Genomic DNA, 26,413 nt, shown 5'->3' with positions numbered 1-26,413 from the left:
AGTTGAGGCAAACTAAAGTTAGATAAAGGAAACGAAAATTCAGCAATTTTTATAAAGGGGCATAACTCATGAACGGTAAAAGTGATGCCACCTAATTTCAAATTTGATCTGTGTTTTGTGGTAATAAGCATTGTGTATAAGTTTTATGACATTTGATTGAGGCAAACTAAAATTAGAGAACAGAAACCAATTTTGGGGACATACGAGACGGACGGACGGGACGGAAAAGGGTAACACTTAATGCCCCCGTCGCCTAGCAGCGGGGGCATAAAAATATTTTTTTGACCAAGTCAATGATTAAGTTCAGTTATATTTTGTTTTAAAGTTTACATTAATTACAGCACATACATGACACAAGACCTTTCAGGTAATTGATAATGACCACAAAGAGGATTTGTTTTTACTCTTAGCACATCCTTCTTATCCACTAGGCTGACTGTCACAGACATTAAATACTTACAAGGCTTACTAATTGTTTCAATGTCCCACTGTATGCATAATGCATAATTTAAATTGTGATTTTTCACCATGTTCATAAGACACAAGTCTGTCGGACATTCGTAGTTAGACAAACTATTTTATGTTTTGATGCGCACTTCTAATATTCATCTTTGTCCATGTGCATAACCATTGAAGATTATCTGTTAGGAAGCCTACGTAGACTCAGGAATATGACCCCTTCAGCCGTGGATGAGACAAAAATATACTAACGTAGATTTAGTAAAACAGTATTCATAGTTTGGAAGTTTGTCTTGCATATTGGCATTAAGTCTTCAAATTCTTACATACAGTGCAAAACAGCAAATAACTGCCAAAAAAATCTTCATTCTAAGCTGTTGCCAATAATACTTAGAGATGAGCAACAGCTTTACCCAAAAAGATATTTTGCAACAAAACGTATTTTACTAAGATGTTAATGTGTGTAAAATATCTTTTTGAGTACAACCTGACTTGATCATATATTTATTGCTTTGCATGAAATGGTCATTTTAGGTAAAATACATAAATTTTGACAAGTTTATGACGTCATAGTGACATTTCTGCACTAAAGTGTCCAGATTATAAATAAACCCGTTTATCAATAAAATTAACTTAATTTTGAAAGGCTTAACAACTTTTACTATTATGCAATTTCAGGGGCCAAATAATTGCCCTTATCATACATCCTCCTTTGCATATATAAATATCCCAAATTTTGAGCTCCTGAATTCGATATTGGGCTCTTGATCTTTTTTCAGTCTGTAGCCAAACTGGCCCATTATTGAAAAAAGTCAATCATAATCGCTAATTGTATTTATTAAATATTGTAAGAACTTATTGTGGATTTCTTTATTAGCCCCTGCATAGTATCTTGCATGTGTATTTCTGCTCATTTTATCATACTAAGGTAGGTTTCATTTCATTTCTATTTCATATAATATTAACATACTCAATATCTTTTCTGCTATAGCATCCTCTAAGTAGTCTGCAAATTAAGTCTATTATAAATGGACTTTCTTGATCTTCACAGAAGGCATATAAACAGTTCTCTAAATCCTATTAATATAAATTTATTTTCAGCAAGCATATCAAAATGAGATATAATCATATATGGTAATGGTTAAACATAATATATACATAAATCTAAGTGGTCCTTAATAGCACATGCAGTGTTCTCTTTAGTCCAAAATGCCCTTTTGTCAGTACTTGTCATTTTTATAATTTGGACGAAAGTTGAAAGTAGTGTCATTATGAAGTGTTCAGCACGGGGCAGGGAAAAGATCTGAACTTTGAATCCCAATAGATATACTGTGTTCTTCAGAAGAATTTTACAATGCTTAAAATGGTCGTTGAAATGTTTATTATTCCCCCATGTTAATTTTGGCATGTTTAAAATGTTTACATTTCGATGAAAAGCACATGTAACAAACTAATGATAGATCAATATTATAATGAATGGCGGAATTCTTGATTTTCACAATACTGTTCACCCTTCAATGTCCTCTCATAAGTGTTACATAATTGCCCATTTTATCATCAAAATAATATCGGAAATCAACGAAATATAACTGTTTCAAACATCAAGTTCAATAAGAAATTCTTATCTGGAAAAAAAAAGTATCAATGAAGTTAAAAGTCAAGTAACTACATGAACTAGTCAGGCAATAGATTTAGTTAAAAGTTTTCTTGTATTAAGTCATCTTATCTGTTATAGTTAAAACCCGAATCAATGGTATTGTAGAAAAGACTTGTATATTTCAGTTTAAAAAAAAAAAATATTGATAATGAGAAAGGAACAATAATAGACTAGTCTGATTCAAGATGGGAAGAAAGCAGTTAAATGATGATTGACTTTTGTTTTTAAGAGTTACATCCCTTTGTATACAAATGTACAGTAAAATCTGTTTAGTTCAGACATTTTTTTTTTTCTTTTCTTTTTGGATACATATTACTTTTCAAATTTATAGCGTTTTAAGAAAAAAAAATGGTTATAATTACTAACTTATGATTAATTGTGAAATAGTAACGATGACAATATGAATATATAAATCAACAAGAGCCTAAGCAGGTGAGAAATTGACAAGTCATGATAGTATTAAACAGCAAAGTGCTGAACATGCTGAATACCATAACTCTAATGCTTTAGTTTTAAGAAAATAGATCACTTTGTGCTTCAATTATGTTGCTGAAGTTTTAATTCCATGTTCGAAAACAAATGAACATTAAATTATCTAAATTCAAAATAATATTTATTAATGGTGAATTGGTTAAAATATTTCAAATTATGTACTAATATCTGATCCATGAAGGTGTTTTGAAAAATAAAACCCCTATATCAACAAATGCATTGAGTGAAATTATGTAAAAGGGACAGCAATTAAAATGAAAGTACATGTCTTTTTGTTCCTTTCAACACACATGGAATGTGTGTGCATTTAAATTGTTCAGATTAATGTAATCAAAGATCATGCTCTACCAATTGTTTACCTCTATGTCAAAATCTGGGAGATCAAATGCTGCTCTAAATAATGAACAGAAATGAGCAATACTTGGAACTTCCCACCAAGACCTCAGTGCTGAAAAATATGAAATAATATAAACATGCATAAATAATTAGATGATGCAAAACAAATATGCCTTCAATCTCAAATTGAACAAAACTGCATTTGCATTAATGAATTAAAGTTCGTTTGAAATGCCATTTTACCTTCCATTTTGGTGAAGAGATCAGTGGGATTTGAAATTTCAATCAAGCTTGTCTTCACTATAGGCAAAATTTACGACTTCCGGTCCGCATGTCATTTAAAATTTGATAAATCAATTTCTTGACATCTACTTTCGCTTTCAGAGCTTGCTACATCTGTAGTAAACAATTAGTGTAAAGCTTATTAAATTTTGAGTGATATTTGTTGTAAGAGAGGTTTTTCAATAAAAATCAAGCCTTCCAAGTCGGTGCGCTGCATTCTTCGACTCAACCAATGAAAAACTGACTTCCGGTAAAGGATATTGGGTAATTTGAGAGGCTGAACATGGCGCAAGAAAACAAATACACACTTTCAGAAACAACATAAGTTGTTACTGCATTAAACTGTAAACCAGTCTGAATAAACTACCACCCTTAACAACTTTAAGGTAGAGAACATTTTCGCGTGCATGCTTGCTACATGATAAAAACCTTCAGCGCAAATGCACCCTCATAATTTTGCTGTCAGTTTATTATGATTTTTACACTGCTGTAGCAGATGTACATGTATATCTTTTATTTTATGGATCATTTATTTACCAAAAGATGCTTGTGTTGTTCTGATAAGATTTATAGTAAACTTATAAATTAAATCTGTCACGAATGACATATATGTACTTGAAGCCAGGCTGGGACATAATATATTGACGGGACTTGACACTCGACAATCGCATTGAATACCTTGTCGACTCAGTTCTAATTACCAATATTGTATGTAAACAGAGATGTGTCAAAAAAGGACTCTCTATTATTGACGATAACATACGACCTTACATTACGAATTCGAAACAATTTGAAAATAATGATTGGAAATTTCTAATGTATTTTATAACAACAATGTAAAAAAATTTGATTAATTCCAAAATGATAAAATGAGCAATTATACAGAAAAGAAAGTTGTTTTTAAAAGAGAAAAAAACAGAAATTGTGATTATCATGATTATAACTTTCTTTCCTTCTGTATGAAACAGTAAAGAAAAAAAGGACTTTCACCTAAAAAGTGCTCATATATGGGTTATTTTACCAACAGATTATTAAAGAAAACAGTATGCTGTAAAATCTTAAAAATGAATAATTTCATAAATATTTGAGTTGAAAACAAATTGTTTTCTTTGTAGAAAATTTCATTATAATAATTATACATTTGATTACAAATCATTATACATTTGATTACCAATCAAAGGTACCTGTTTTTTATTGATTTTTATACGCCCGTTTACGGGACGTATTATGGTATACTGTTGTCTGTCTGTCTGTCCGTCCGTCGTCAACATGTCGGACATTAACTCAAAAGTGCTTTAACCAATTTGCATAAAACTTTGGTGAATTGTTTATTTCTATTGACATGAGCTCCCTTTCCATTTTTATAAATTTTAGATTTACGTTTCCGAGTTATGGGGTTTTATTCATTAAAAAAAGGGGGATTTTCCTGTTTTCGGACAATAACTCGAGAATGCTTTCACCAACTTGCAAGAAATTGTGGTGAATTGTTTATATCTATTGACATGAGTTCCCTTTTGATTTTTATATATTTTAGATTTTACATTTCCGAGTTATTGGGTTTTATTCATTAAAAAAAGGGGGATATTCCAGTTTTCAGACAAAAAATCAAAAATGCTTTCAGCAGTTCTTATGAAACTTTGGTGAATTGTTTATATCTATTGATGTAAGCTCCATTTAGAATTTTATAAATTTTACATTTTACATTTCTGAGTTATGGGGTTTTATTCATTAAAAAAGGGGTGATTTTCCAGTTTTTGGACAATAACTCAAAAATGCTGTCAGAAATTCTCATGAAACTTTGGTGAATTATTTATATCTATTGATGTAAGCTCCCTTTACATTTTCATAAATTTTTAATATGACATTGAGAATTAATTGAACTTTAATTGTTTATAGTCTGACAACAGATTTACTAAGTGTATGGATCTTTCTGAAATTGTACTACAAGGTTCCATATCACAAAGGGAAAGCTGGAATTGAGTTTGGGGGTAATTGTACAATATTTAGGAATAAGGGGCTAAAAAGGGGCCAAAAATAAGCATTTTTCTAGTTTCCAGACAATAACTTGTGTTCAAGTGTATGGTTCTCTCTGAAATTGTACTGCAAGGTACCATACCACAAAGGGAAGGCTGGGATTGAGTTTGGGGGTGATGAATCATAAGGGGGTTCAAAAAATTTTGGGGGGGGATTTTTCTCTGTTTTTATCCTTTTTTTTTCTTTAAAATTTTCCATTTTAAATTGGTTATATCTGATTTATATATAAAAGCAAATAATAATGATATGGTTTGAATAGGTAAATTAAATTTTTTTAAGTTCTTAGACCACATTAATTCTGTGTCAGAAACATATGCTGTGTCAAATATTTAATCACAATCCAAATTCAGAGCTGTATCAAGCTTGAATGTTGTGTCCATACTTGCCCAATTGTTCAGGGTTCAACCTCTGCAGTAGTATCAAGCTGCACCCAGCGGAGCATTTTATTTAATCATGCTTTAGTTAGTGTAATGCTATAGAATAAATATAAGTATTTAAGTATAAAAATAAAGTGACATTCAAAAAACGTAAACAGGTTTTGTATTGTGAATTATTTTAACGAAATGAATATTGACATGATGATCAAAGGCCAAGTCATTCGATTCTAAGACTTGTAAAAGAAAGGCGGACTATACCAAACAGCTATCAAACTAGTCACAATGACATTGCTAAGACAATAACAAATAAAACAAAAACAGGGGGCAGAGATGCAAATTAATGCTTTAGAAAGATCAAACTATTATCTTTCTGTGGATTTTTTTTCTACAGAATTTATGCTTATGCACAAAAAAGATCCACTTGGATTTGAACCTGCCACAATTGAAGGTTTTATGAAAATTTGTCCATAAATTAAAAGTTTACAAATATCTCGAAGGTCCATACTATAATTCAAGTAAAAACATGTATATAAGATGAATGAAATCCTAAATTATGCACCTTCATTAAACTTTTAAAGACCATAGAAACAGATGTAAACAATTCAAATATACCAATTTTGTTTTTTTCACCTTCTCTAACAAAGAGCTCCATTTCTTTTGTTATATTTCAACTGGGTTTCCGACTGTGAATATGCATTTAATTTGCTGCTGGACGTAAAACAGCTATCCATCATCATCATCATCATCAATCTGAATAATTTTAGTCTTATAGGTATCCTGTGTAGTTATTTCAGCATCCGTGGTTAACATGAAGTTTTGCAAATGAAATTATACAGTGTTTTCCCTAGGCTATTCAAGCATTGCGGTACCGCTACGCATAAATTTCGACCGCCATGCTTTCATCATTGCCGCAATGCATCCCGCTATGTGTGAAAATTATAACTGTGTAAAATATTTATTATCGATATTTTGAAAGTGAAGTAACAAGTGACAACACTCCACAGGTGTTTTAAACTCATCCGACTAATAATGTGGATGCATCACGTCGCGCGTGCCGGGATTTTACAACCTTCTTGATTAGCTGGTTATACATCGAGACTTCGGTTACATAATAGAAGTTACCAGTCAGCTAATAAATAAATAGTCAGATTTATCTCCAATGCATATCTTTCTGTGCTAAATAAAAAGTTTAACCTTTTACTGTATAAATTTCACCTCAAAAACGGCCGGGTGTTTGACATCGTTATTTTACTGTGATCTTTAAAAAGTAGAAATTTAAAATTTGGTGTAGTCTCTGGTATTTTAAAATAAAACTAACATAATTTCACCGAGAATGGAAAAAACTTTTTTTTTTTAATAAAGTTTCAGTTACTTCATCAGCTATATTTACATCGATGAATTATTTTTTGATTGGTCACAACAATCAGTTATTTTTAGATTAGTCGCGGTTGATTGATTTTATCAAAGAATACACATCACCGCCACCGGGCCGAGAAAAAGACATGTCTTATGAAATATTTAAAAGATTTGATAGAAAACTTTCAAAATATACGTATTTATTTACGGAAATATTGTTTTGAATAAACTTGTGTTGTTCTATTTTAATTTCAATGGGCCACAAGCTTCACGTGTAGCGGATTCATTTGCCGTTTTTTTTCACAAGTGGGGCTAAATTTCTTTCACTTCGGCAAGATAGGATTTTTACAATTATGAAGCGTTATAAATAAATCGGACAGGGATGTATTTAAAAAAAAATAGTTAATTGTCATGAAATAAATGTCAGCTTAGCTTCCAAACAGGTAATTGCCAAATATGTCATCCGTGTGTCAGTATGTCAGGTATTCTTCACTGACGACTTCTGTAATTAACGCAAATAAATTTTTTTTTTATTGTTTCCTGTAAAATCTCTGTGAAGCAATGATGACATTCAAAGTTTTATTTAACAACTTGCTGTTGATGCTGAAACCATTCTATCAGCAAAATTCGAAGAACAATCATCAGTTTAACAACCATGTCCAAGCAACCATCAAAGAAACATCGCCTTACTGGCCCAACTTTTTTGACAAGTTGGTAAGAGAAGTCTACTCCTTCATCAAATTGTAGTCCGACAGATGAAAATCACCTTTGAGAAACAGACTATGCCAAAAAGTGCTCAATTGCTTAATGCATATATCAATTGAAGGACCAAAGGAAGAAGCTTTTGATTTTGAAAAATATGTGGTGACCTTTGGAAAGTTGAAACAGAGGAAGATATCAACAAAATAATGTGTATATGACATTAATTTGTAAATAACTATTGCAGACTGGATTATTGTTATTATTGTTTATATGGTCTTTCATTAATTACTCTCATCTGTGATAAATACTTTAAAATTCCATGACTTATATGAATTGCTGTACCTATAATAAAACAATTAGATTGGTATATGGCTTTAAACATATAAATTATGTAATGTAACTAATTCTGAAAAAGCGTCGCGCGCCACGTTGCAAATTCACCATGGACCCACTATGCATGAAAAATTTTCTAGGGAAGACACTGTTATACTTTATAAATTTTGTGACTATGAAGTGTTTTTCTGGATTTACCTTCAGTGCATTTTTAACTGGATTTTCGAAGGAAAAATCGGTTATTGCTTTGGGGATGTACAGCGGGCGGGCGGGCGGCTGCCAAACAGTATCCGTTCATTAACATGAAAATGCTTTGACAAAATCTTTTCAAATTTAGATATGTTGTTTTCTGTGACTAAATGAAGCTCAAGTTCCAATTTTCACGATTTTAGCTGTTCTCGTTGTTGAGTTGTAGACCTTTCAGTAGCAAAAGTGTTGCTTATTACAATGTATATGATTTATTTATTTTGAGTTATTTCCCTTTGAACATAAATGCTGTAATTAATAAGTATATGGATAGATAGTCTATCAATGATTGTATCTGTTTTATTCATGCAATAATTTCCACCTTTTATCAAGATAACAAACATGTGGTAATTATCAACTAACAAAATTATAATTGGAGTGACAGATTTATTTGAAAATTTTGTTTTTCCTAAGTGTTGTTGATGATAAGCTCAGTAGGACATTGTAAATATAGTTTGAAATTTAGTTCTCATTATTATATATTTTGAAATTAATTACAGATAAGTTTTAAAGATTAATAATAATTATTTTTATAGTATTAATGATAAATTATATTTTGGAATTTTTACCCCCCCCCCCCCCCCCCCCCCCCTCCCTTCTATAGCAGAGGGGGCATTAAGTTTTACCCTTGTCCGTCTGTACATCCAAAAGTTGGTTTCCGTTCTCTAACCTTAGTTTGCCTCAACCAAATGTTATAAAACTTATACACAATGCTTATTACCACTAAACACAGATCAAGTTAGAATTTTGGTGCCATCACTTTAACCCTTTTGAGTTATGGCCCTTTACAAAAGGAAAAATTGCTGAATATTTCGTTTGCGTTCTCTATCATTAGTTTGCCTCAACCAAATGTAATGAAACTTATACACAATGTTTATTACCACAAAACACAGATCAAGTTTGAATTTTGGTGGTGTCACTTTAACCCTTCTAGAGTTATGCCCCTTTACAAATGGAAAAATTGCTGATTTCGATTCCGTTCTCTAATTTAAGTTTCCCTCAACCAAATGTTATGAAATTTAAACGTGAAGCTTATTACCACAAAATACAGATCAAGTTTGAATTTTGGTGGTGTCACTTATACTGTTCTAGAGTTAAGCCCCTTTACAAATGGAAAAATTGCTGAAAATTTTCGTTTCTGTTCTCTAACTTAAGTTTGCCTCAACCAAATGTTATGAAACTTATACACAATACTTATTACCACAAAACTCAGATCAAGTATAAATTTCAGTAGGGTCACTTTAACCGTACTTCAGTTATGTCCCTTTATAACTTTATATGATGGACACATTCTCCATTTATTTGTTTTTATTTTTTTTTTGATAAATGTTTTGAAGAATTTTGTAGTAGGCTTGTTTGTTATTCTGTATAAACTAAATTTCTAAATGCTATATATATATATATATATATATATATATATATTTTTTATGGAGCAAACTCCTTTAAAAACTAAAACTTATATTGTTTATTAATAAACATGTATTTAGATTTTTGATTTTGAGCCCAGTTTTCAAGTTGGTCCTAATCGGGGGTCCAAAATTAAACTTTGATTTCAACAAAAATTGAATATATGGGATTCTTGGAAATGCTGAATCTGAACAACTTTTTTTGGGGGTCCAGGTTTGCAAATATCATTTTCATGCAGGAAAATCCAGTTTCCTGTCACTCTGACAGCCTCTTGTTTTTACTATTTTCACTGGAGGACCACAGTTAGAGGGTCTCTAAAGGGGAGAAAATGCGAGAAAAACAATTTCACTATTTTGTTGATTTTACTAAAAATTTAATAACCTGAATTAAGACTTGAAACATAAGCATGGTCTCATTAAAATTTTGAATGCCTTCCTAATTATTTGACTACTCAATTCTCATCTCCAAAATTGTGTGTTAATTTTTGTCATCATTTCTAGAAAATTAATTTAAAATAAAAGAAATACTGATGACAAGGTGGACATGATATTGCCTTTGACAGCACTGAATGGTGAAGTGACAAGACGAGAAAACAAGTCTTTTGCACTCTAGCGTGAGCCATGCTATCAAAGCAAAATTAGTTAGGCTGTCAACAATAGTGTATTTCAAATTGAATGGAAAGGTTTTCAAGATATGCTAGAAATAAGGCACATGTCAAATAAAAGGATATCTGTTAGTTCCCTAGAAGTACCCAAAGGTGAAGACATAATTGACTTCATGAAACTTGAAACATTATTTAAGAAATTGATAAATGAAGTATATTTATTTGTAGTTGTGAGATTGCAGACATGATGGATGTAAGGTAGACCTGTTATGGATCCAAACCAATGGAGAAATCAAGCATATAACTCACTAGTACAAGGATTTCCCACATTTGATCCATACATATCTACTGAACAAACAGGTATTTCAGACAACAACATTAGAATAAACTAAAAATCAGTTGAAATAATTATCATATGTGTAAAGTACAATTATAACTTAGTCAAAATACACAAAATACAGATATAAGAGTGCTTGCAGTTTTTAATAGAAGTAAGAAGATGTGGTATGAGTGCCAATGAGACAACTCTCTATCCAAGTCACAATGAGTAAAAAGTAAACAATTATAAGTCAAAGTATGGCCTTCAACACAGAGCCTTGGCTCACACCGAACAGCAAGCTATAAAGGGGCCCAAAATGACTAGTGTAAAACAATTCAAACAGGAAAACCAACAGTCAAATCTATATAAAAAACGAGAAACACTTCTGCACCACACCAATAACGACAACCACTGAACAACAGGCTCCTGACTCAATACAGGTGCATACAAATGCAGCGGGTTTAAAACTTAACAGGCGCCAACCATCACCCTAACGTGAAACAGTAGTGTATCATTACAACATAAAAAGACACACTATAAAATATCAATTGAAATGGCTTAATTCGATCAAAAAGACATACAATGTATAAACAAAAACAAGTAAACATACACTGAACAAATAAATTTAATCTATGACACAATATAAATACATTATTATTAAAAAAAAGATGTAAAACAGTGTCAGAAAGACAACTATAAGCTGGGAAAAAATGGCATTAAATAAAATAATGTACACAGGTACATAGATATGATAATTTTGTTGTTAGGAGTATGGAAATATTTTTTACAAAATAAATTTGTTGTTCACAGTACGAGTACAGAGATGAAAATTTATTGTCATAATAAATACTTACCAAAGGTGGTATATTATTTAAAATAGTGAGACGAGATATAACACAAAATAAGTAAACATTGAATAACAAAAATGCATTACAAATTGTGTCAACAGATCAAATTAACACGAAAGAATGAATTGAGAGTACTCGCAGTTTATTGAAAGCTAGTTAAAAGCAAAAAACAATAATAAAAAATCAGAGACTAAAATCAATTAAAAAACATTCCAGTGATTTAGTGTTTTAACACCATGGACAGCGTTATGGAAAGCTAGTTCAAAGCCCAATTACAATTTACACTACATAAAGGATGTTATTTCAGACTAAAATATTCACCACATTTATTAATCTCTTAAAATGGTGTATGGTAAAAAGATTGATTCACCATTTATAAATGCATGTATGAACTTGAAATTCCAGTAGGTATTTTTAGATATCTAGGTACAATGTAATTACAGCTGATAATGCCAGAAAGCACTTGATTTATTTGAATAAGCTATAACAGTATTATTTAACCTGAGTAGTACATTTATTTATTTTTTTGTCTTTCAGTTGGAGACTTGTCACCCCATGCTGGGACAAGACCAGTACCAGGTCTTTCTGGCTCATCCACAGTATTTACAGGACCATTTAAACCAACAGCATTAACTCCACTTGAATTTGAGGGAGTTCGACAAAGAGAGCCTGATAATTTTGGGCTAGATTTATCACCTCCAAAACCATTATTTGCACAAGACAGAAATCATAGTTGGAGACAGCCTAATTTAGCTCAGACTTCACAAAGCTTAATTGGAGGTTTACCAACAGATTTTTCTTCCCTGGGTCAGCGCTTTTTACCACCACCAGCACATTGTGGAATTTCCAGCCTCCATCAAAGTACTATTCAGGAAGGTCCAACACAAAATAACCTTATAAATTCCCCACTTTCACCCACATTTAATTCTCAATTTTCAGAGAGATCAGATACTTTTGAAAGAACCTCACAACATCTACAACAGGAACAAAGTGACATTTTGAATTCTAGGAGGGAACAGTTGTTAAGATCATCAGTAGGAAACTTTACATATCCTTTACCTACTTCACAACCTTATCTAGATAGTGTTAAACATGATACACAATTTGAACAAGTGAGACCAACTGTGTCATTATCTGACCACAGGGGAGACAATTACAATCAATATTTTTCAACAGGAAGCTCCTTTAGAAATCCAGAACATTTGTCTTTTCCAGGTTCAAATTCACTACACCAACAAAGTTTTAGTACTGATCAAAGAATAGTTTCTACAGATCCTCAACAAAATACCTACAACTCACAAAGAATATTGGTCTCCGAAGAGAATTCAGATTCTTTTACTTCTAATCGAGGCCCAGTGACGATTCAAGCAGTAGCCGATTCTACAACAAAACCAAAAAAGGGACGAGGTCGGAAAAAGAAAGAAACTATAATAGAAGAAACAAAATCTACCGACGAGAAGAAATTAGTTGACTCTTTTATTCAGCAAGAACAACAATTAAAGGTTTTCTCACAGAAAGGAGGTCAGGAAAATCTGTATAAGCAAAGTCAATTATTAATGTCAGGTAACATTTATGGACAGAATTACGGAAGCAATAACCAAAGCTTAAGTCATTTCAGTATGCAGAGCTCACAAATTTCAAGTTCAAAACTGCCAGATATGTCTCAGGGTCAGCTAATATCTCATTCCCAAAATATGATGGGTGCTGGATATTCCCAAAGTCCCCCTAAACACTCTACACAGGCGCATGGAGGTTATGATTTTGCTGCAAGTGGGACCATGATGGAAAATTTAGGACAGAGAAATATAAACAATGATACATATAGAAATTCTACTGTTCGAAATGAAAACTTTAACCCCCAAGGTATTGCTTCATCTAGAAATAATTTCATGTCCTCAAACAATCAACATGGATTCAGTGAAGGAAATACTCCAATGCAAAATCCACATGAACAAAATAGGATTCTGGATAATAATCAGTATTCCTATGAAGGTGCTCCAAATCAATCTTCTTTTGTGGCTCAGTTAAATTCGAGTGAATTTGATGCATTAGAAATGGATCAAGGAGTATATTCAGGAAATGGTAACCTTTGTAATTTAGACACATTTAATTCATATGGTCAAAATTTGACACAACAAAATTATTGTGCAAATCCACAAAGTAATCCATCATCCACTGTGGATGAAGCAGCATTGTCAAGTCTTATTAGTGATAATCCTCATGTAGAGCAGCAAAATCTACGTGGGAGACTGTTTGAAGGATTTTCAGATGATTTTTCACAAAATAAACCATTTATAGCAGAACCAGCTTTGCCACCAAGTGCAGTAATAAATCCAGTAGAAGAGGATGATGAATTTCAGCATTTAAAAAAACCACCAGTTACAGAGAAAACAACCAATGAACAAACACAAGTACCAAAAGTTCAACCTCAGGGTCAAGTTAAAGTTGATCCTCCTCAGCCTCAAAAACCTGTAGAAAAACAAACACCTGCTAAAAGTAATAAAAATAATGCATTTATGGACTCGTTTTTAAGTTTCATTCAAGGAAAGAAACCAGAGACATTATCTAGTGTAAATACTGCTGTTACCAAAAAACCGCAACTTCCTAAATATATCCCTGAACCAAAACGTCCACGTCAGACTTCAGTAGAAAAAAGTAGTGATAGTGCCGCTAGCACACCTAAACCAGACACTGACAATAAATCTGATTCTAATTCTCTATCAAATGGAGATACATCTAGTATGTCTAGTTCTAAAACCAAAATGTCAGATGATGATGAAGCGAGTACTGGATTAACTGGTACTGTAAAAAATATTGACACTGGTGACAAAGAACATCCTACTATAAAAATGAGGATAAAGTTACAAAAAACACCTCCAAAACAAAAGAGGTCAAAGACATCTGGGAAGTCAATAGTCAAACAAAAACGTTCCAGAAGTTACAGAGGAAGTGATGAAGATCATGAGCGTTCTTCTGGGGAAGAATATCAGGTTGGGTCTTCACAAGAAGAAGAAGAAGAAAGGGAGAGAACTCCTTCCCCTGTTGTACCAGCTAGAAGAACTTCAGCAAGGAAAGCTAAAGAAATAGCTCAACAGAGTATGTATAATTCAGATGAATAAAAGAAGATGTTGGGTATATGTCAATGAGACAGCAAAACAAAAAGATACAAAATATCAAAAGACATCTAGGGGTTATTACACATGTTACATGGTTTTCAACAATAGAAAAGTGTCAATACAAAATGTCAAATCCTAAAAAGTCCATTGTCTCAAAAAGTTGTGAATGAAAATAAGATAAAAAGAAGCAGATGTGGTATGAATGCCAATGAGACAACTTTCAACCAGAGTTCAAATGAGGTGGATTTAAGCAATTATAGGCCACTGTTTTACTTTAAAAATGAGAAAAACCCATACCGTAAAGTCAACTATGAAAGGCCCCAACATAAAAAAAACGACCTCAATCTATAATAAAACAATTTATGGACAAAAAAATATGACAGAAAGAGACTACCAAAGATCTGACAAAAACACCAAATTAAATAAAGGACAAAACATTAAGATATAACTAAGGACAAACACAATTAGAAGATTAACAGGAGAGACTTAGAACAACATATCATTAAAAATCAAAGTACTTAAACAACTAAGAAAAACAAAAACACCATCTTAGATCTTTTTTCCTATTGTTTGTAGTTTAAAAGTTTGGTTGGCTTGCTTGCTTTGTTTGTATAAATGTTTGCTCAAGCATTGTAATTAAGATTGACATCTACAATCAATAGATAGGCAGGGCTACAGCTTGTTTACATTATACTTTAAATGTTATTGGAAGTAAAGTATAATGCAGAATATAGTGTATACAAGCTGATCACCAGATGTAACATGGATCTTAATTATTGATTTAATACCAAACAGAATATATATATATATATATTTATATATAAAATGGGCTGTCTATTATTGCCTATTCCATGATTTAATTTTTAAATCTTCAACTGGGCAGTAAGCAAAGGTAATATTTTTATTTGATTTAATGATATTTCCTAACAAACATGCAAATTTTAAATACTTTTTATATGACCACAAAAAAATTTTGCGGTCGTATATTGGTATCACGTTGTCGTCGGCGTCGTCGTCTGAAGACAGTTGGTTTCCCGACAATAACTTTAGTATAATTAAATAGAAATCAATGAAATTTAAACACAAGGTTTATAACCACAAAATGAAGGTTGGGATTGATTTTGGGGGTTATGGTCCTGACAGTTTAGGAATTAGGGGTCAAAAAGGGCCCCCAAATAAGCATTTTTCTAGTTTCCAGACAATAACTTGTGGAACAGTGTATGGATCTCTCTGAAATTATACCACAAGTTTCCATACCACAAAGGGATGGTTAGGAGTTGCTTTGGGGGTTATGGCTCAAACAGTTTAGGAAAGGGGCAAAAAAAGGAGAAAAACAAGGGTGTCCTGGTTAATGGACAATAAATTTAGTACAAAACATAATTTAAAGCAGTGTAAGGGAGGTAATTCAAACTCATCATTTGAATTACTCCCTAGCACTGCTTTTAAACGGTTAATGGACAATTACTTAAGACAATTTCAAAGCAATGTAAGGGAGGTAATCCAAACACAACGTTTTGATTATCTCCCTAACACTGCTTTTAAATTATGTTTAAAGAAATGCATATTTATAAAGGAAGACCAGTGAAAATATCTGCAAATGTTGCATCATTTTTTTTTTTACAAAAAAATCCATATGAAAGATAATTTTTGACACCATGTTTTATATTCTATTATAAAATAGATTAAGTTAGCACTATGGTAAATATAATTGGGTAATTTTGGTTGCAAACTCCATTGGAAATTTGAATTGAGATTATGACCATATCTTGAGGTAAGAAATTTTTTGGGGGAAAAGGGGGGGGGGGGTGAAAAGAGAAATTGTGGGGGGTCAATTTTTTCTCATTTCAGATTTCAGAAATTAAAAATAAAAAATTCTTCAAATATTTTTTTTTTTTTGCCAAAAAAGTGTGTGTGTGTGTGTGTGTGTGGGGGGGGGTTAATATGCAACAGCATAGTGTATTGCACAAAAGAAAAAAAAAGGGGGGGGGGGGGGGGGGGGGTTAATATGCAACAGCATAGTGTATTGCACAAAAGAAAAAAAAAGGGGGGGGTAATTTTTTTTTTTTGTGGGGGAGGGGGGGTCAATTCGCAACAGCAAAGTGTATTGCACAAAAGCAAAAAATGAATATAAATTCAAATCATATAACCAATTCTAAGTTCTTTGACTACAGTTATTCTGTTTCAAATATTTAATTACAATCCAAATTCAGACCTGTATCAAGCACGAATATTGTGTCCATTTTTGCCCCAACTGTTCAGGGTTTGACCTCTGCGGTCGTATCCAGCTGCGCTCGGCGAAGCAATTTATTTACAGCTGTAAAGCTGAACTTTCTTGCATATATAAGTATAATGACTATTGTTCAAATGAATAATTCTGTGATGATACAAAACCAGTTGCCTGAAACAAATTTTGTTGCAGCTGTTATTTTTATAGAATTCAATTTTCTTGCGCAGAAAAATATAAAGACAGTGAAAGTGATATGGAAGAAGATAAAGTTCCTGAGACCTACGATTCTGACTCAGATCCAGCATGGACACCAGTTGCCGATGTAAGTCAACAATCAATCTGTTGTGGCACATACTGTAAATTCAGAAATTATAACGTGGACTTATTATTGCGATTTTTTAAGAATTGACAGAAATGCCATATTAATTATTGCTATTTCAGGAATATCTGTATACAGATATATGTATCAGATATCAGAATGTGAGTTCTTATTGCGATACTCACCCAGTGGCATTATTCGCAATAATAAAAACCTCATAATAATTTCTGAATTTACAGTATTATGTTGACCTCCAGATGTCATATGGGTAATTTTTGTGTTGTTGGATTTGTGTCTCATTGAACCGATGTATACCCAATATCTGCTTTTATTCATTTTAACTGGGTTGTTTGTTATTAAATGTATATAAAATTAACCATTGTTCTTTCATGCTGGAAAAGTTAAGCCAAGTTGACATATTATCAATGTAAGCAAAAAGGTATTTTTTGGTAATCACTGATATATTAAAGTTAAAAGTGATTTGTGATATAAGCAGATTAGAAGAGATGTAGGGTATTTCTCACTGAGACGACAACTCAAAGAAAATAAAAAAAAACAAAAACTATCTTGGGTAAGGACCCATTGGATGCTGATAAGCAATGACTTAAATCTGATAAAGACATGTACAAGATAGGCCTGAAAGAATTTTTTTGTGAAAAGGCGAAAAAAACCAACATTCATGGCAAACAGAACTGTACCCTTCAAATATAATAGCTATATTGGATATTGCATCAAATACACATCTTGTACCTAGTTGCAAGCAAACAAGCTTACTGGACTGGTCTTAACACTTTGCATTGTCATTGACAAAAAAAGAAGTGTTTTCTGTCATTCTGAAATAATATGAGCCTTGCTTAACTTTTTATCAAATAATAATTTGTTGATTTGTTTTGTTAATTTAGAAATATCTAAGAAAAATCTGTGTATATTTATCTTTCATTAATAGGAAAAAAAAGAGCCTACATTTGATGGAGACTTAGGTAGTTCACAGAGAAGAGGTCGTTCAAGAAATACAAAAATCAAACCGTAAATATTTGAAATTGTTTTTTAAACTCTTACCATCATTTGCTCTTTGTCTTCCATTGTCTTTCCTCATCTGTAAACTTTTACAAATGAAACAACCTGGCCAATTTGACCAAACTTGGCCACAATCATCATTAGGGTATCCATGTTCAAAAATGTATCTGACGATCCTCCTGCCGACCAACTTGGCTGGTATGGCTAAAATGGCTAAAATTAAATCATAGAGGCAAAATGAATGTTTTGTCTATTATATTGAAAACGGTTACAGATAGACAAAATCTTAAAGTGGCAAGAATTTTTGAGGTGTCAAGATCAACTTTCAAACAACCTCTTATAGGAATTATTGCACTTAGATGATGATTTTTACCATTTTTTTTTTGTCGAGCCTGCGACTTTTGTCAAGGTTAAGTCTGTTTCTTAGAAACTATAAGCAATAGGTCAACTATATTTAGTGTATCGAATGATTGTAAGGTGTACATGTATTTCTCGTTTGGTTTATATGACCTTGACTTCATTTTCTAGGATCATGTTAAGTTTATGTAATAGTTGTAGTAAATCTTTCATTTAGGACTATCAACATAATATCAATGGTAAGTAAAGAAGGCGAAACATTTCAGCGTGTGCACTCTTGTTATAATGTTTCCTTTTTATCTTGAAAACTAAATTGTCAGACAACCTCCTAAATAGTAGTTGTTGCACTTAGATGATGATTTTTGTCCCCCGCACAACACGTTGCGGGGGACATAGAATTACCGGGAGTCCGTCTGTCTGGTCTTGTTAGCGCTCTCACATGTGCAATTCTTGCCAGATTTTTATGAAACTTATATCATAGGTTTATATTAGCAATGTCTTGGATGAGTTCAAAAATCAGTGCCAATCAATTATTTTTAAAAGAGTTATGCCCCTTGGAAACATTAATTATATGGAAAATTGCATCGTTAGTGCTCTCATGTGTACAATTCTTGCCAGATTTTTATGAAACTTATATCATAGGTTTATATCAGCAATGTCTTTGACACACTTAAAAATCAGTGCCGATCAATTATTTTTAAAAGAGTTATGCCCCTTGGAAATATTGATTATAACAGAAAATTGCATTGCATTTGCTCTGAAGCCTTCATTTCTCTAATATATTTTTGAAAAGTTTTAAAGAACCAAAAAAGAGAGTTTTTTTTTAATAATTGCCCTTGTACCTTGGATAGATAAAATATGTTCAATGCAGGGACATTAGAACTCTGTTCTATATTACTATTTTTTTTATACGCCCGTTTACGGGACGTATTATGGTATACAGTTGTCTGTCTGTCCGTCCGTTTGTCTGTCTGTCTTCAACATGTTGGGACATTAACTCAAAAACGATTTTACCAATTTGCATAAAACTTTGGCGAATTGTTTATATCTATTGACGTGAGCTCCCTTTGTTTTTTATAAATTTTAGAATTTACCTTTCCGAGTCATGGGGTTTTATTCATTAAAAAAAGGGGGATTTTCCAGTTTTCGGACAATAACTCAAGAATGCTTTCACCAACTTGCAAGAAATTGTGGTGAATTGTTTATATCTATTGACATGAGCTCCCTTTCGATTTTTATATATATTTTAGATTTTACGTTTCCGAGTTACATGGTTTTATTGTCGAACATAGGGATAGTGATCCGGCGGCGGCGTTAGCTAACTTCTTAAAAGCTTTATATTTTAGAAGGTGGAAGATCTGGATGCTTCATACTTTGTATATGGATGCCTCATGTTACGAAGTTTCCATAGGTCACATGTCCAATGTCCTTGACCTTATTTTCAGGTTCAGTGACTACTTGAAAAAAAAGTTAAGATTTTTTGTAATGTTAAATTCTCTCTTATTATAAGTAATAGGATAACTATATTTGGTATGTGTGTACCTTGCAAGGTCCTCATGCCCGTCAGACAGTTTTCACTTGACCTCAACCTCATTTCATGGATCAGTGAACAAGGTTAAGTTTTGGTGGTCAAGTCCATGTCTCAGATACTATAAGCAATAGGTCTAGTATATTCGGTGTATGGAAGGACTGTAAGGTGTACATGTCCAACTGGCAGGTGTCATCTGACCTTGACCTCATTTTCATGGTTCATTGGTTATAGTTAAGTTTTTGTGTTTTGGTCTGTTTTTCTTATACTGTATGCAATAGGTGTACTATATTTGGTGTATGGAATGATTGTAAGGTGTACATGTCTAGCTGGCAGGTGTCATCTGACCTTGACCTCATTTTCATGGTTCAGTGGTCAAAAAAGTTAAGTTTTTGAGTTTTGGTCTTTTTTTCTAATACTATATGCAATAATTCAAATATATTTGGTATATGGAAATATTTTATGATCTATATGTCAGTCACTCAGGTGTTATTGTTGAGCCTGCGACTTTTGTCGCAGAAAGCTCGACAAAGGGGTAGTGATCCGGCGGTGGCTAACTTCTTAAAAGCTTTATATTTTAGAAGGTGGAAGATCTGGATGCTTCATACTTTGTATATGGATGCCTCATGTTACGAAGTTTCCATAGGTCACATGTCCAATGTCCTTGACCTTATTTTCAGGTTCAGTGACTACTTGAAAAAAAAGTTAAGATTTTTTGTAATGTTAAATTCTCTCTTATTATAAGTAATAGGATAACTATATTTGGTATGTGTGTACCTTGCAAGGTCCTCATGCCCGTCAGACAGTTTTCACTTGACCTCAACCTCATTTCATGGATCAGTGAACAAGGTTAAGTTTTGGTGGTCAAGTCCATGTCTCAGATACTATAAGCAATAGGTCTAGTATATTCGGTGTATGGAAGGACTGTAAGGTGTACATGTCCAACTGGCAGGTGTCATCTGACCTTGACCTCATTTTCATGGTTCATTGGTCAAAGTTAAGTTTGAGTTTTGGTCTTTTTTCTTATACTATATGCAATAAGTCAACTATATTTGGTGTATGGAAATATTCTATGATGTACATGTCAGTCTCGCAGGTTTTATTTGACCTTGACCTCATTTTCACGGTTCATTGCTCAGTGTTAAGTTTATGTGTTTCAGTCTGTTTTTCTTAAACTATAAGCAATAGGTCAGCTATATTTGTTGTATGGAAGGATTGTAAGCTGTTCATGTCTGCCTGGCATGGTTCATCTGACTTTGACCTCATTTTCACGATTCATTGGTCAATGTTTAGTTTTCTTGGTTAAGTCTGTTTCTTAGAAACTATAAGCAATAGGTCAACTATATTTAGTGTATTGAATGATTGTAAGGTGTACATGTATTTCTCGTTGGGTTTATATGATCTTGACTTCATTTTCTTGGATCATGTTAAGTTTATGTAATAGTTGTAGTAAAGCTTTCATTTAGGACTATCAACATAATATCAATGGTTAGTAAAGAAGGCGAGACATTTCAGCGTGTCCACTCTTGTCTGACATTGACCTCATTTTCAAGGTTCATTGCTCAGTGTTAAGTTTTTTTGTTTTTTTTGGTCTGTTTTTCTTAAACTATAAGCAATAGGTCAACTATATTTGTTGTATGGAAGAATTGTTAGCTGTACATGCCTGCCTAGCATGGTTCATCTGACCTTGACCTCATTTTCATGGTTCATTGGTCAATGTTTAGTTTACTTGGCTAATGTTAAGTTTATGTTACAGTTGTAATAAAGCTTTATATTTAGGACTATCAACATAATATCAATGATTAGTAAAGAAGGCGAGACATTTCAGCGTGTGCATTCTTGTTCATAAAAAAGGGGGATTTTCCAGCTTTCAGCAGTTCTGATGAAACTTGGTGAATTGTTTATATCTATTGATGTAAGCTCCGTTTAGAATTTTATAAATTTTACATTTTATATATCTGAGTTATGGGGTTTTATTCATTAAAAAAAGGGGGATTTTCCAGTTTTCTGACAATAACTCAAAAATGCTGTCAGCAATTCTCATGAAACTTTGGTGAATTGTTTATATCTATTGATGTAAGCTCCCTTTACATTTTCATAAATTTCTAATATGACATTGAGAATTAATTGAACTTTAATTGTTTATAGTCTGACAACAGATTTACTAAGTATTGCGCAACAGCACAGTGTATTGCACAACAGCAAGAAATCTTTAATTGAATATAAATTCAATTCATATAACCAATTTTAAGTTCTTTGACTACATTTATTCAGAAACCTATAATATGTCAAATCCAAATTCAGACCTGTATCAAGCTTGAATATTGTGTCCATTTTTGCCCCAACTGTTCAGGGTTGGACCTCTACAGGCGTATCCAGCTGCGCTCAGCGAAGCAGTATATTAATAATGTTTGCTTTTTATCTTGAAAATTTTACTACGTAAAGAGAAAATTTAAATAGCAAAAATAATCAGCAAGACTTGGTCGACAAATATAAAGTCAACAGGGCCTAAATTGTCAAACACCTCCTTAAAGGAGTTATTGCCTTTCAATAATGAGTTTACAATATTTTTTTTTAAAGAAAAGAGCAGAGGGGAAATACAAACCTCAAGTTTTATTTTTTAAATTGTATTTAGAAATATATGCAATTGAAATAAAAACGATAACAAATCATTTATACATCTCTGAATATTTCAAATAACTGAATTTTTAATTATCTAATAGCCCAAGACTAAGTGAGGCACATATTGGATATATGATAACTATGTATAATATAGATACATATATTTATGTAATGGAACTTCAAAATTCATTTATAGAAAACTAAAACGACCATCAAAAGCAGCAAAACCTATACCTGCTAAATCACCAAGGGTGGAAAGAGTTTCATATCCCAGAGTTCCTAGTCCAGAAATGGAATCATCATCAGAAGATACAGACGAGGAAAATACAACAGCATCACCAGCACTTGTGGTAACACTTTTTAACTTTTAAGTTGTATTAAAGAAAAGAAGAAAATATGGTTCATAGTGTGTTACTTTACAGCAATACCAAGTTTAGTTATCTCCACTTTGTGCAAAAGTTATCTCCCCTGGAAAATCACAGATTCTGAAGATTTACGGATAAGTAAATAATTCCAATGAATTTCTGAAAGCATTCAGTCATTTTAGCAAGTGCATTTCCCACATAAAAATGATATATTATTAATTTTTGTCTTGATTGCAAACTCACATCCTAAGTGTTGACAGGCTAGTTATATTGTAGATGAACTACTTTCATTGAAGAATTGTGGTCATGTTTCATATTGATGTCGTTCTTTTTTATGTCTACAACTGAATATTAATGATTTATTTACTGCTACGTTTCTGTTATAGTGTAAACACAGTTATTGAACATTTTTGTCAACAATTTTCTCTTGGATGATATCTGTTGAAGTTGAACTTCACAGGTTGGTCCAGTTTGTAACTTTTTTTTATTTCTTTTCTGAAGATGTTAAATTTAAAGTCACAAAAACAGTTATTATATTAAATATCATAGTATGTCCTGACAATTATTTAGTCACAGTTGTTTAATTTAACAGTAGTGTAAGAAGGTTTTTATATTGTCATCTACTTTATATCTTTCAGATGGGTGCATTTGTCATTAATAAAAAAGATCTCAACAATTTTGAAGGATTTCCTATCTGGAAAATTGAAGCTGGTAAAATGATGAGAAAATATGAATTATATGTTGAGAAAGGAGAAATCTTACATAGATCCTTATCAACAGTAAGTATACTTGATAGCTTGTTTGAGCAAAGTAAGAAGGACAGTTATTGGCAAGATGCTTAAGTTCAATGAACAAAGATTACTTGTGAACCATATGTTTTCTTGTAATCCTGGTTTCCTATGACAGTTCATAAAGATATACAGTATTCACAAAACAGATGTAAGAAATTAATTCTTTCCATTATACTGGTCTAGTGTCACACCATGGTTGATTTTAATAGTAGGTTAATAAATCAATAATGGCTGATAAATAATGCTTAAATGTATTACCGCTATATATAGTGGTTAACCTTTGGCATGCTAATATATTTATATGTATTTGCAAGTCTAGTATACAATTCTATGTCTGAATAATGTTTACTCAAGCCTGGTCAGCATCCTGCATATATTTGTAACCAGAATATGTTTGTTAGACTCAGATTGATGTCTGGTCTCTAATCGACATCTGTTCCTCAAATCGATGTCCAATGTGATGTCACGTTCCCAAATCAGTGTCCAAAATTTGTACCCTCTCATTGACATCCAATGTGACGTCATGCATTACCAAAAATGTATTACTGCTATATATAGTGGTTAACCTTTGGCATGCTAATATATTTATATGTATTTGCAAGTCTAGTATACAATTCTATGTCTGAATAATGTTTACTCAAGCCTGGTCAGCATCCTGCATATAATTGTAACCAGAATATGTTTGTTAGACTCAGATTGATGTCTGGTCTCTAATCGACATCTGTTCCTCAAATCGATGTCCAATGTGATGTCACGTTCCCAAATCAGTGTCCAAAATTTGTACCCTCTCATTGACATCCAATGTGACTTCATGCATTACCAAAAAGACGTCAAATTGATTGGAGTCTCCTCTCATCGATGTTCCATATCATTTACCGTTAAATTCGTTAAATAAGCCGCAGGTTTTTTTCTCTGTCATTGTCCCTGCGTGTTATACTCAGGTGCGCTTTATGTACGTATATTTTCAGTGTTTCAGGGCAAGTGTGAAAAAAAAATTATATCTGGATTTTTTTTATGGAGACCTTCAGATTGTCAAGTGCTTGCAGTGACTTGATAAATTGTTCATGTGGCATATTTTGTTATGAATAAAAATATATATACTTTATCATTTGTTCTTTATTTCATTGTTGGCTTACGAAGTTGATAACCATGAGTGTTACATAAACAAAGAAAGATAACTGTGTTTGAAAGAGGTACCATACAGGATATTAATTGTGTATTTACAATAAATATGTAATGGTTTGTTGTTTTAATGTGTTTTTAAATAAAATCTCCTAAAGGAATATTAAAGGAAGTGATTGTGTTTCTTTCCAATATTTCAAGTCTCTTTTAATGACGATGGTGATAACCATGTGCTGAAATGAACCCTTTAAAGTGTTTCATAAACAAAGAAAGATAAGCGTGATTGAAAAGAGGTACCATACAGGATATACTATTGAGGAGTAACTGCTTTTCGTTTTATTGTGTTTCAAAATGAAATATCTTCATGAAATATTGTAGCCACATATTATCGGATGTATGAAATGAAGAAAAGAATATTAATTTTCATAATTTAATATGCTAAGACATTTATATATCGCCGTCTTATTTGAATTCCCCTTTCCGTGGCCCATCTCACTTTCAGTTAAAAATAGACAATGACTTGCAGAAACTGAATGGTTTTGTTCGTAGTATTCAACCAAGTTTAAATTTAAAAATGTTTGAAGCTAATAAACTAAAACTTTTTTTTATAGACAACAATAAAATTCTTCAAATTTAATTTGATAATTTGTTTTCCCCTGACTTATGCGTGACCAGTTAACATGTGACTACAGGTATACCTGGTATTACGTAATAATCAAGGTAAACAATGGCAGTTTTATGGCTTGAGTGACCTTTAATGAATACATTTTCAAGAAAGATTAAAATCCTTGATTCCAATTGAAACAATTAACGAGCAATCAACACCAAACTAATTTTAATCAAAACAACAAGTTCAATGGACACCCACGCTGTCAACACATGGCCATTGATGACAAAAACAACTAATGAATCTGGCGTCATTAAAACAATAAGAAAAGTATAATAATTTTATTAACATTTTTTATTTTAATATGAAACAAATACATATAATCAAAATGCCTTTCAACTTTCTCAACAATCTGAAAATAGAAATGAAACATGTTACGCAGTGAGTTACAAAAGCGAGTGAACATTCATTACTCTAAGGTCAGTAGAATGCATACTACGTTTTCATTAGGGTGCGCTTTATATTCAGGTGCGTTTTATGTAAGGAAAAAAACACTTCTTCCCACAAAAAACGGCCGTGCGCCTTATTTAGGGGTGCGTTTTATTTTCCGCAAAATACGGTAATCATTTATTTTTAGTTTGATCTTTGTTTGTATTATCTGTATCGTTTTGTCTTTTGTGTAAAGCTGCTTTACAAAACTAATTGTTTTACCTTTCAAAATAAAAGGACGAACATCAGAAAATGACAAGAAGACAACAAAGGATATCATCTTACATGTACATGCATATTAATATTTTGGTGAATGAAGTTGATCCTCTAGATCAACGTTGTCGTATTCCTCTCATATTCATACAAATAAATGAAATGTGGATACTCGACAATGAGACAAC

The 26,413-nt window shown here is 32.3% G+C and overlaps 2 protein-coding genes across 3 annotated transcripts in view; one reads left to right on the top strand and one right to left on the bottom strand.

Moving 5' to 3' along the window:
* The window catches only part of LOC127704607 (uncharacterized), a 57,618-nt gene extending 54,147 nt beyond the window's left edge, over positions 1–3,471 (bottom strand). The window contains exons 1-3 of one of the 2 annotated variants that reach the window (XM_052208723.1): positions 3,188–3,471; positions 2,968–3,056; positions 1,430–1,536 (exon numbers count right to left, since the gene is read on the bottom strand). In XM_052208723.1, the coding sequence (XP_052064683.1) occupies positions 1,430–1,536; positions 2,968–3,056; positions 3,188–3,194 (203 nt within the window). In that variant the 5' untranslated portion in view covers positions 3,195–3,471. The remainder of the gene's footprint in view (positions 1–1,429; positions 1,537–2,967; positions 3,057–3,187) is intronic. The other variant, XM_052208724.1, reaches the window with a different exon arrangement.
* Positions 3,472–3,485: 14 nt separating this feature from the next.
* Positions 3,486–26,413, top strand: part of LOC127704608 (uncharacterized) — a 45,513-nt gene continuing 22,585 nt past the window's right edge. Inside the window, exons 1-7 of the mRNA XM_052208726.1 lie at positions 3,486–3,612; positions 10,514–10,645; positions 11,990–14,548; positions 17,023–17,117; positions 18,061–18,140; positions 22,835–22,988; positions 23,642–23,782. Coding sequence (XP_052064686.1) covers positions 10,555–10,645; positions 11,990–14,548; positions 17,023–17,117; positions 18,061–18,140; positions 22,835–22,988; positions 23,642–23,782 — 3,120 coding nt within the window. The 5' untranslated portion in view covers positions 3,486–3,612; positions 10,514–10,554. The remainder of the gene's footprint in view (positions 3,613–10,513; positions 10,646–11,989; positions 14,549–17,022; positions 17,118–18,060; positions 18,141–22,834; positions 22,989–23,641; positions 23,783–26,413) is intronic.

This window comes from Mytilus californianus, unplaced genomic scaffold (assembly GCF_021869535.1).
Source record: "Mytilus californianus isolate M0D057914Y unplaced genomic scaffold, xbMytCali1.0.p SCAF_6, whole genome shotgun sequence".
NCBI lineage: Eukaryota > Metazoa > Mollusca > Bivalvia > Mytilida > Mytilidae > Mytilus > Mytilus californianus.
This window is presented reverse-complemented; position numbering and strand designations above follow the sequence as displayed.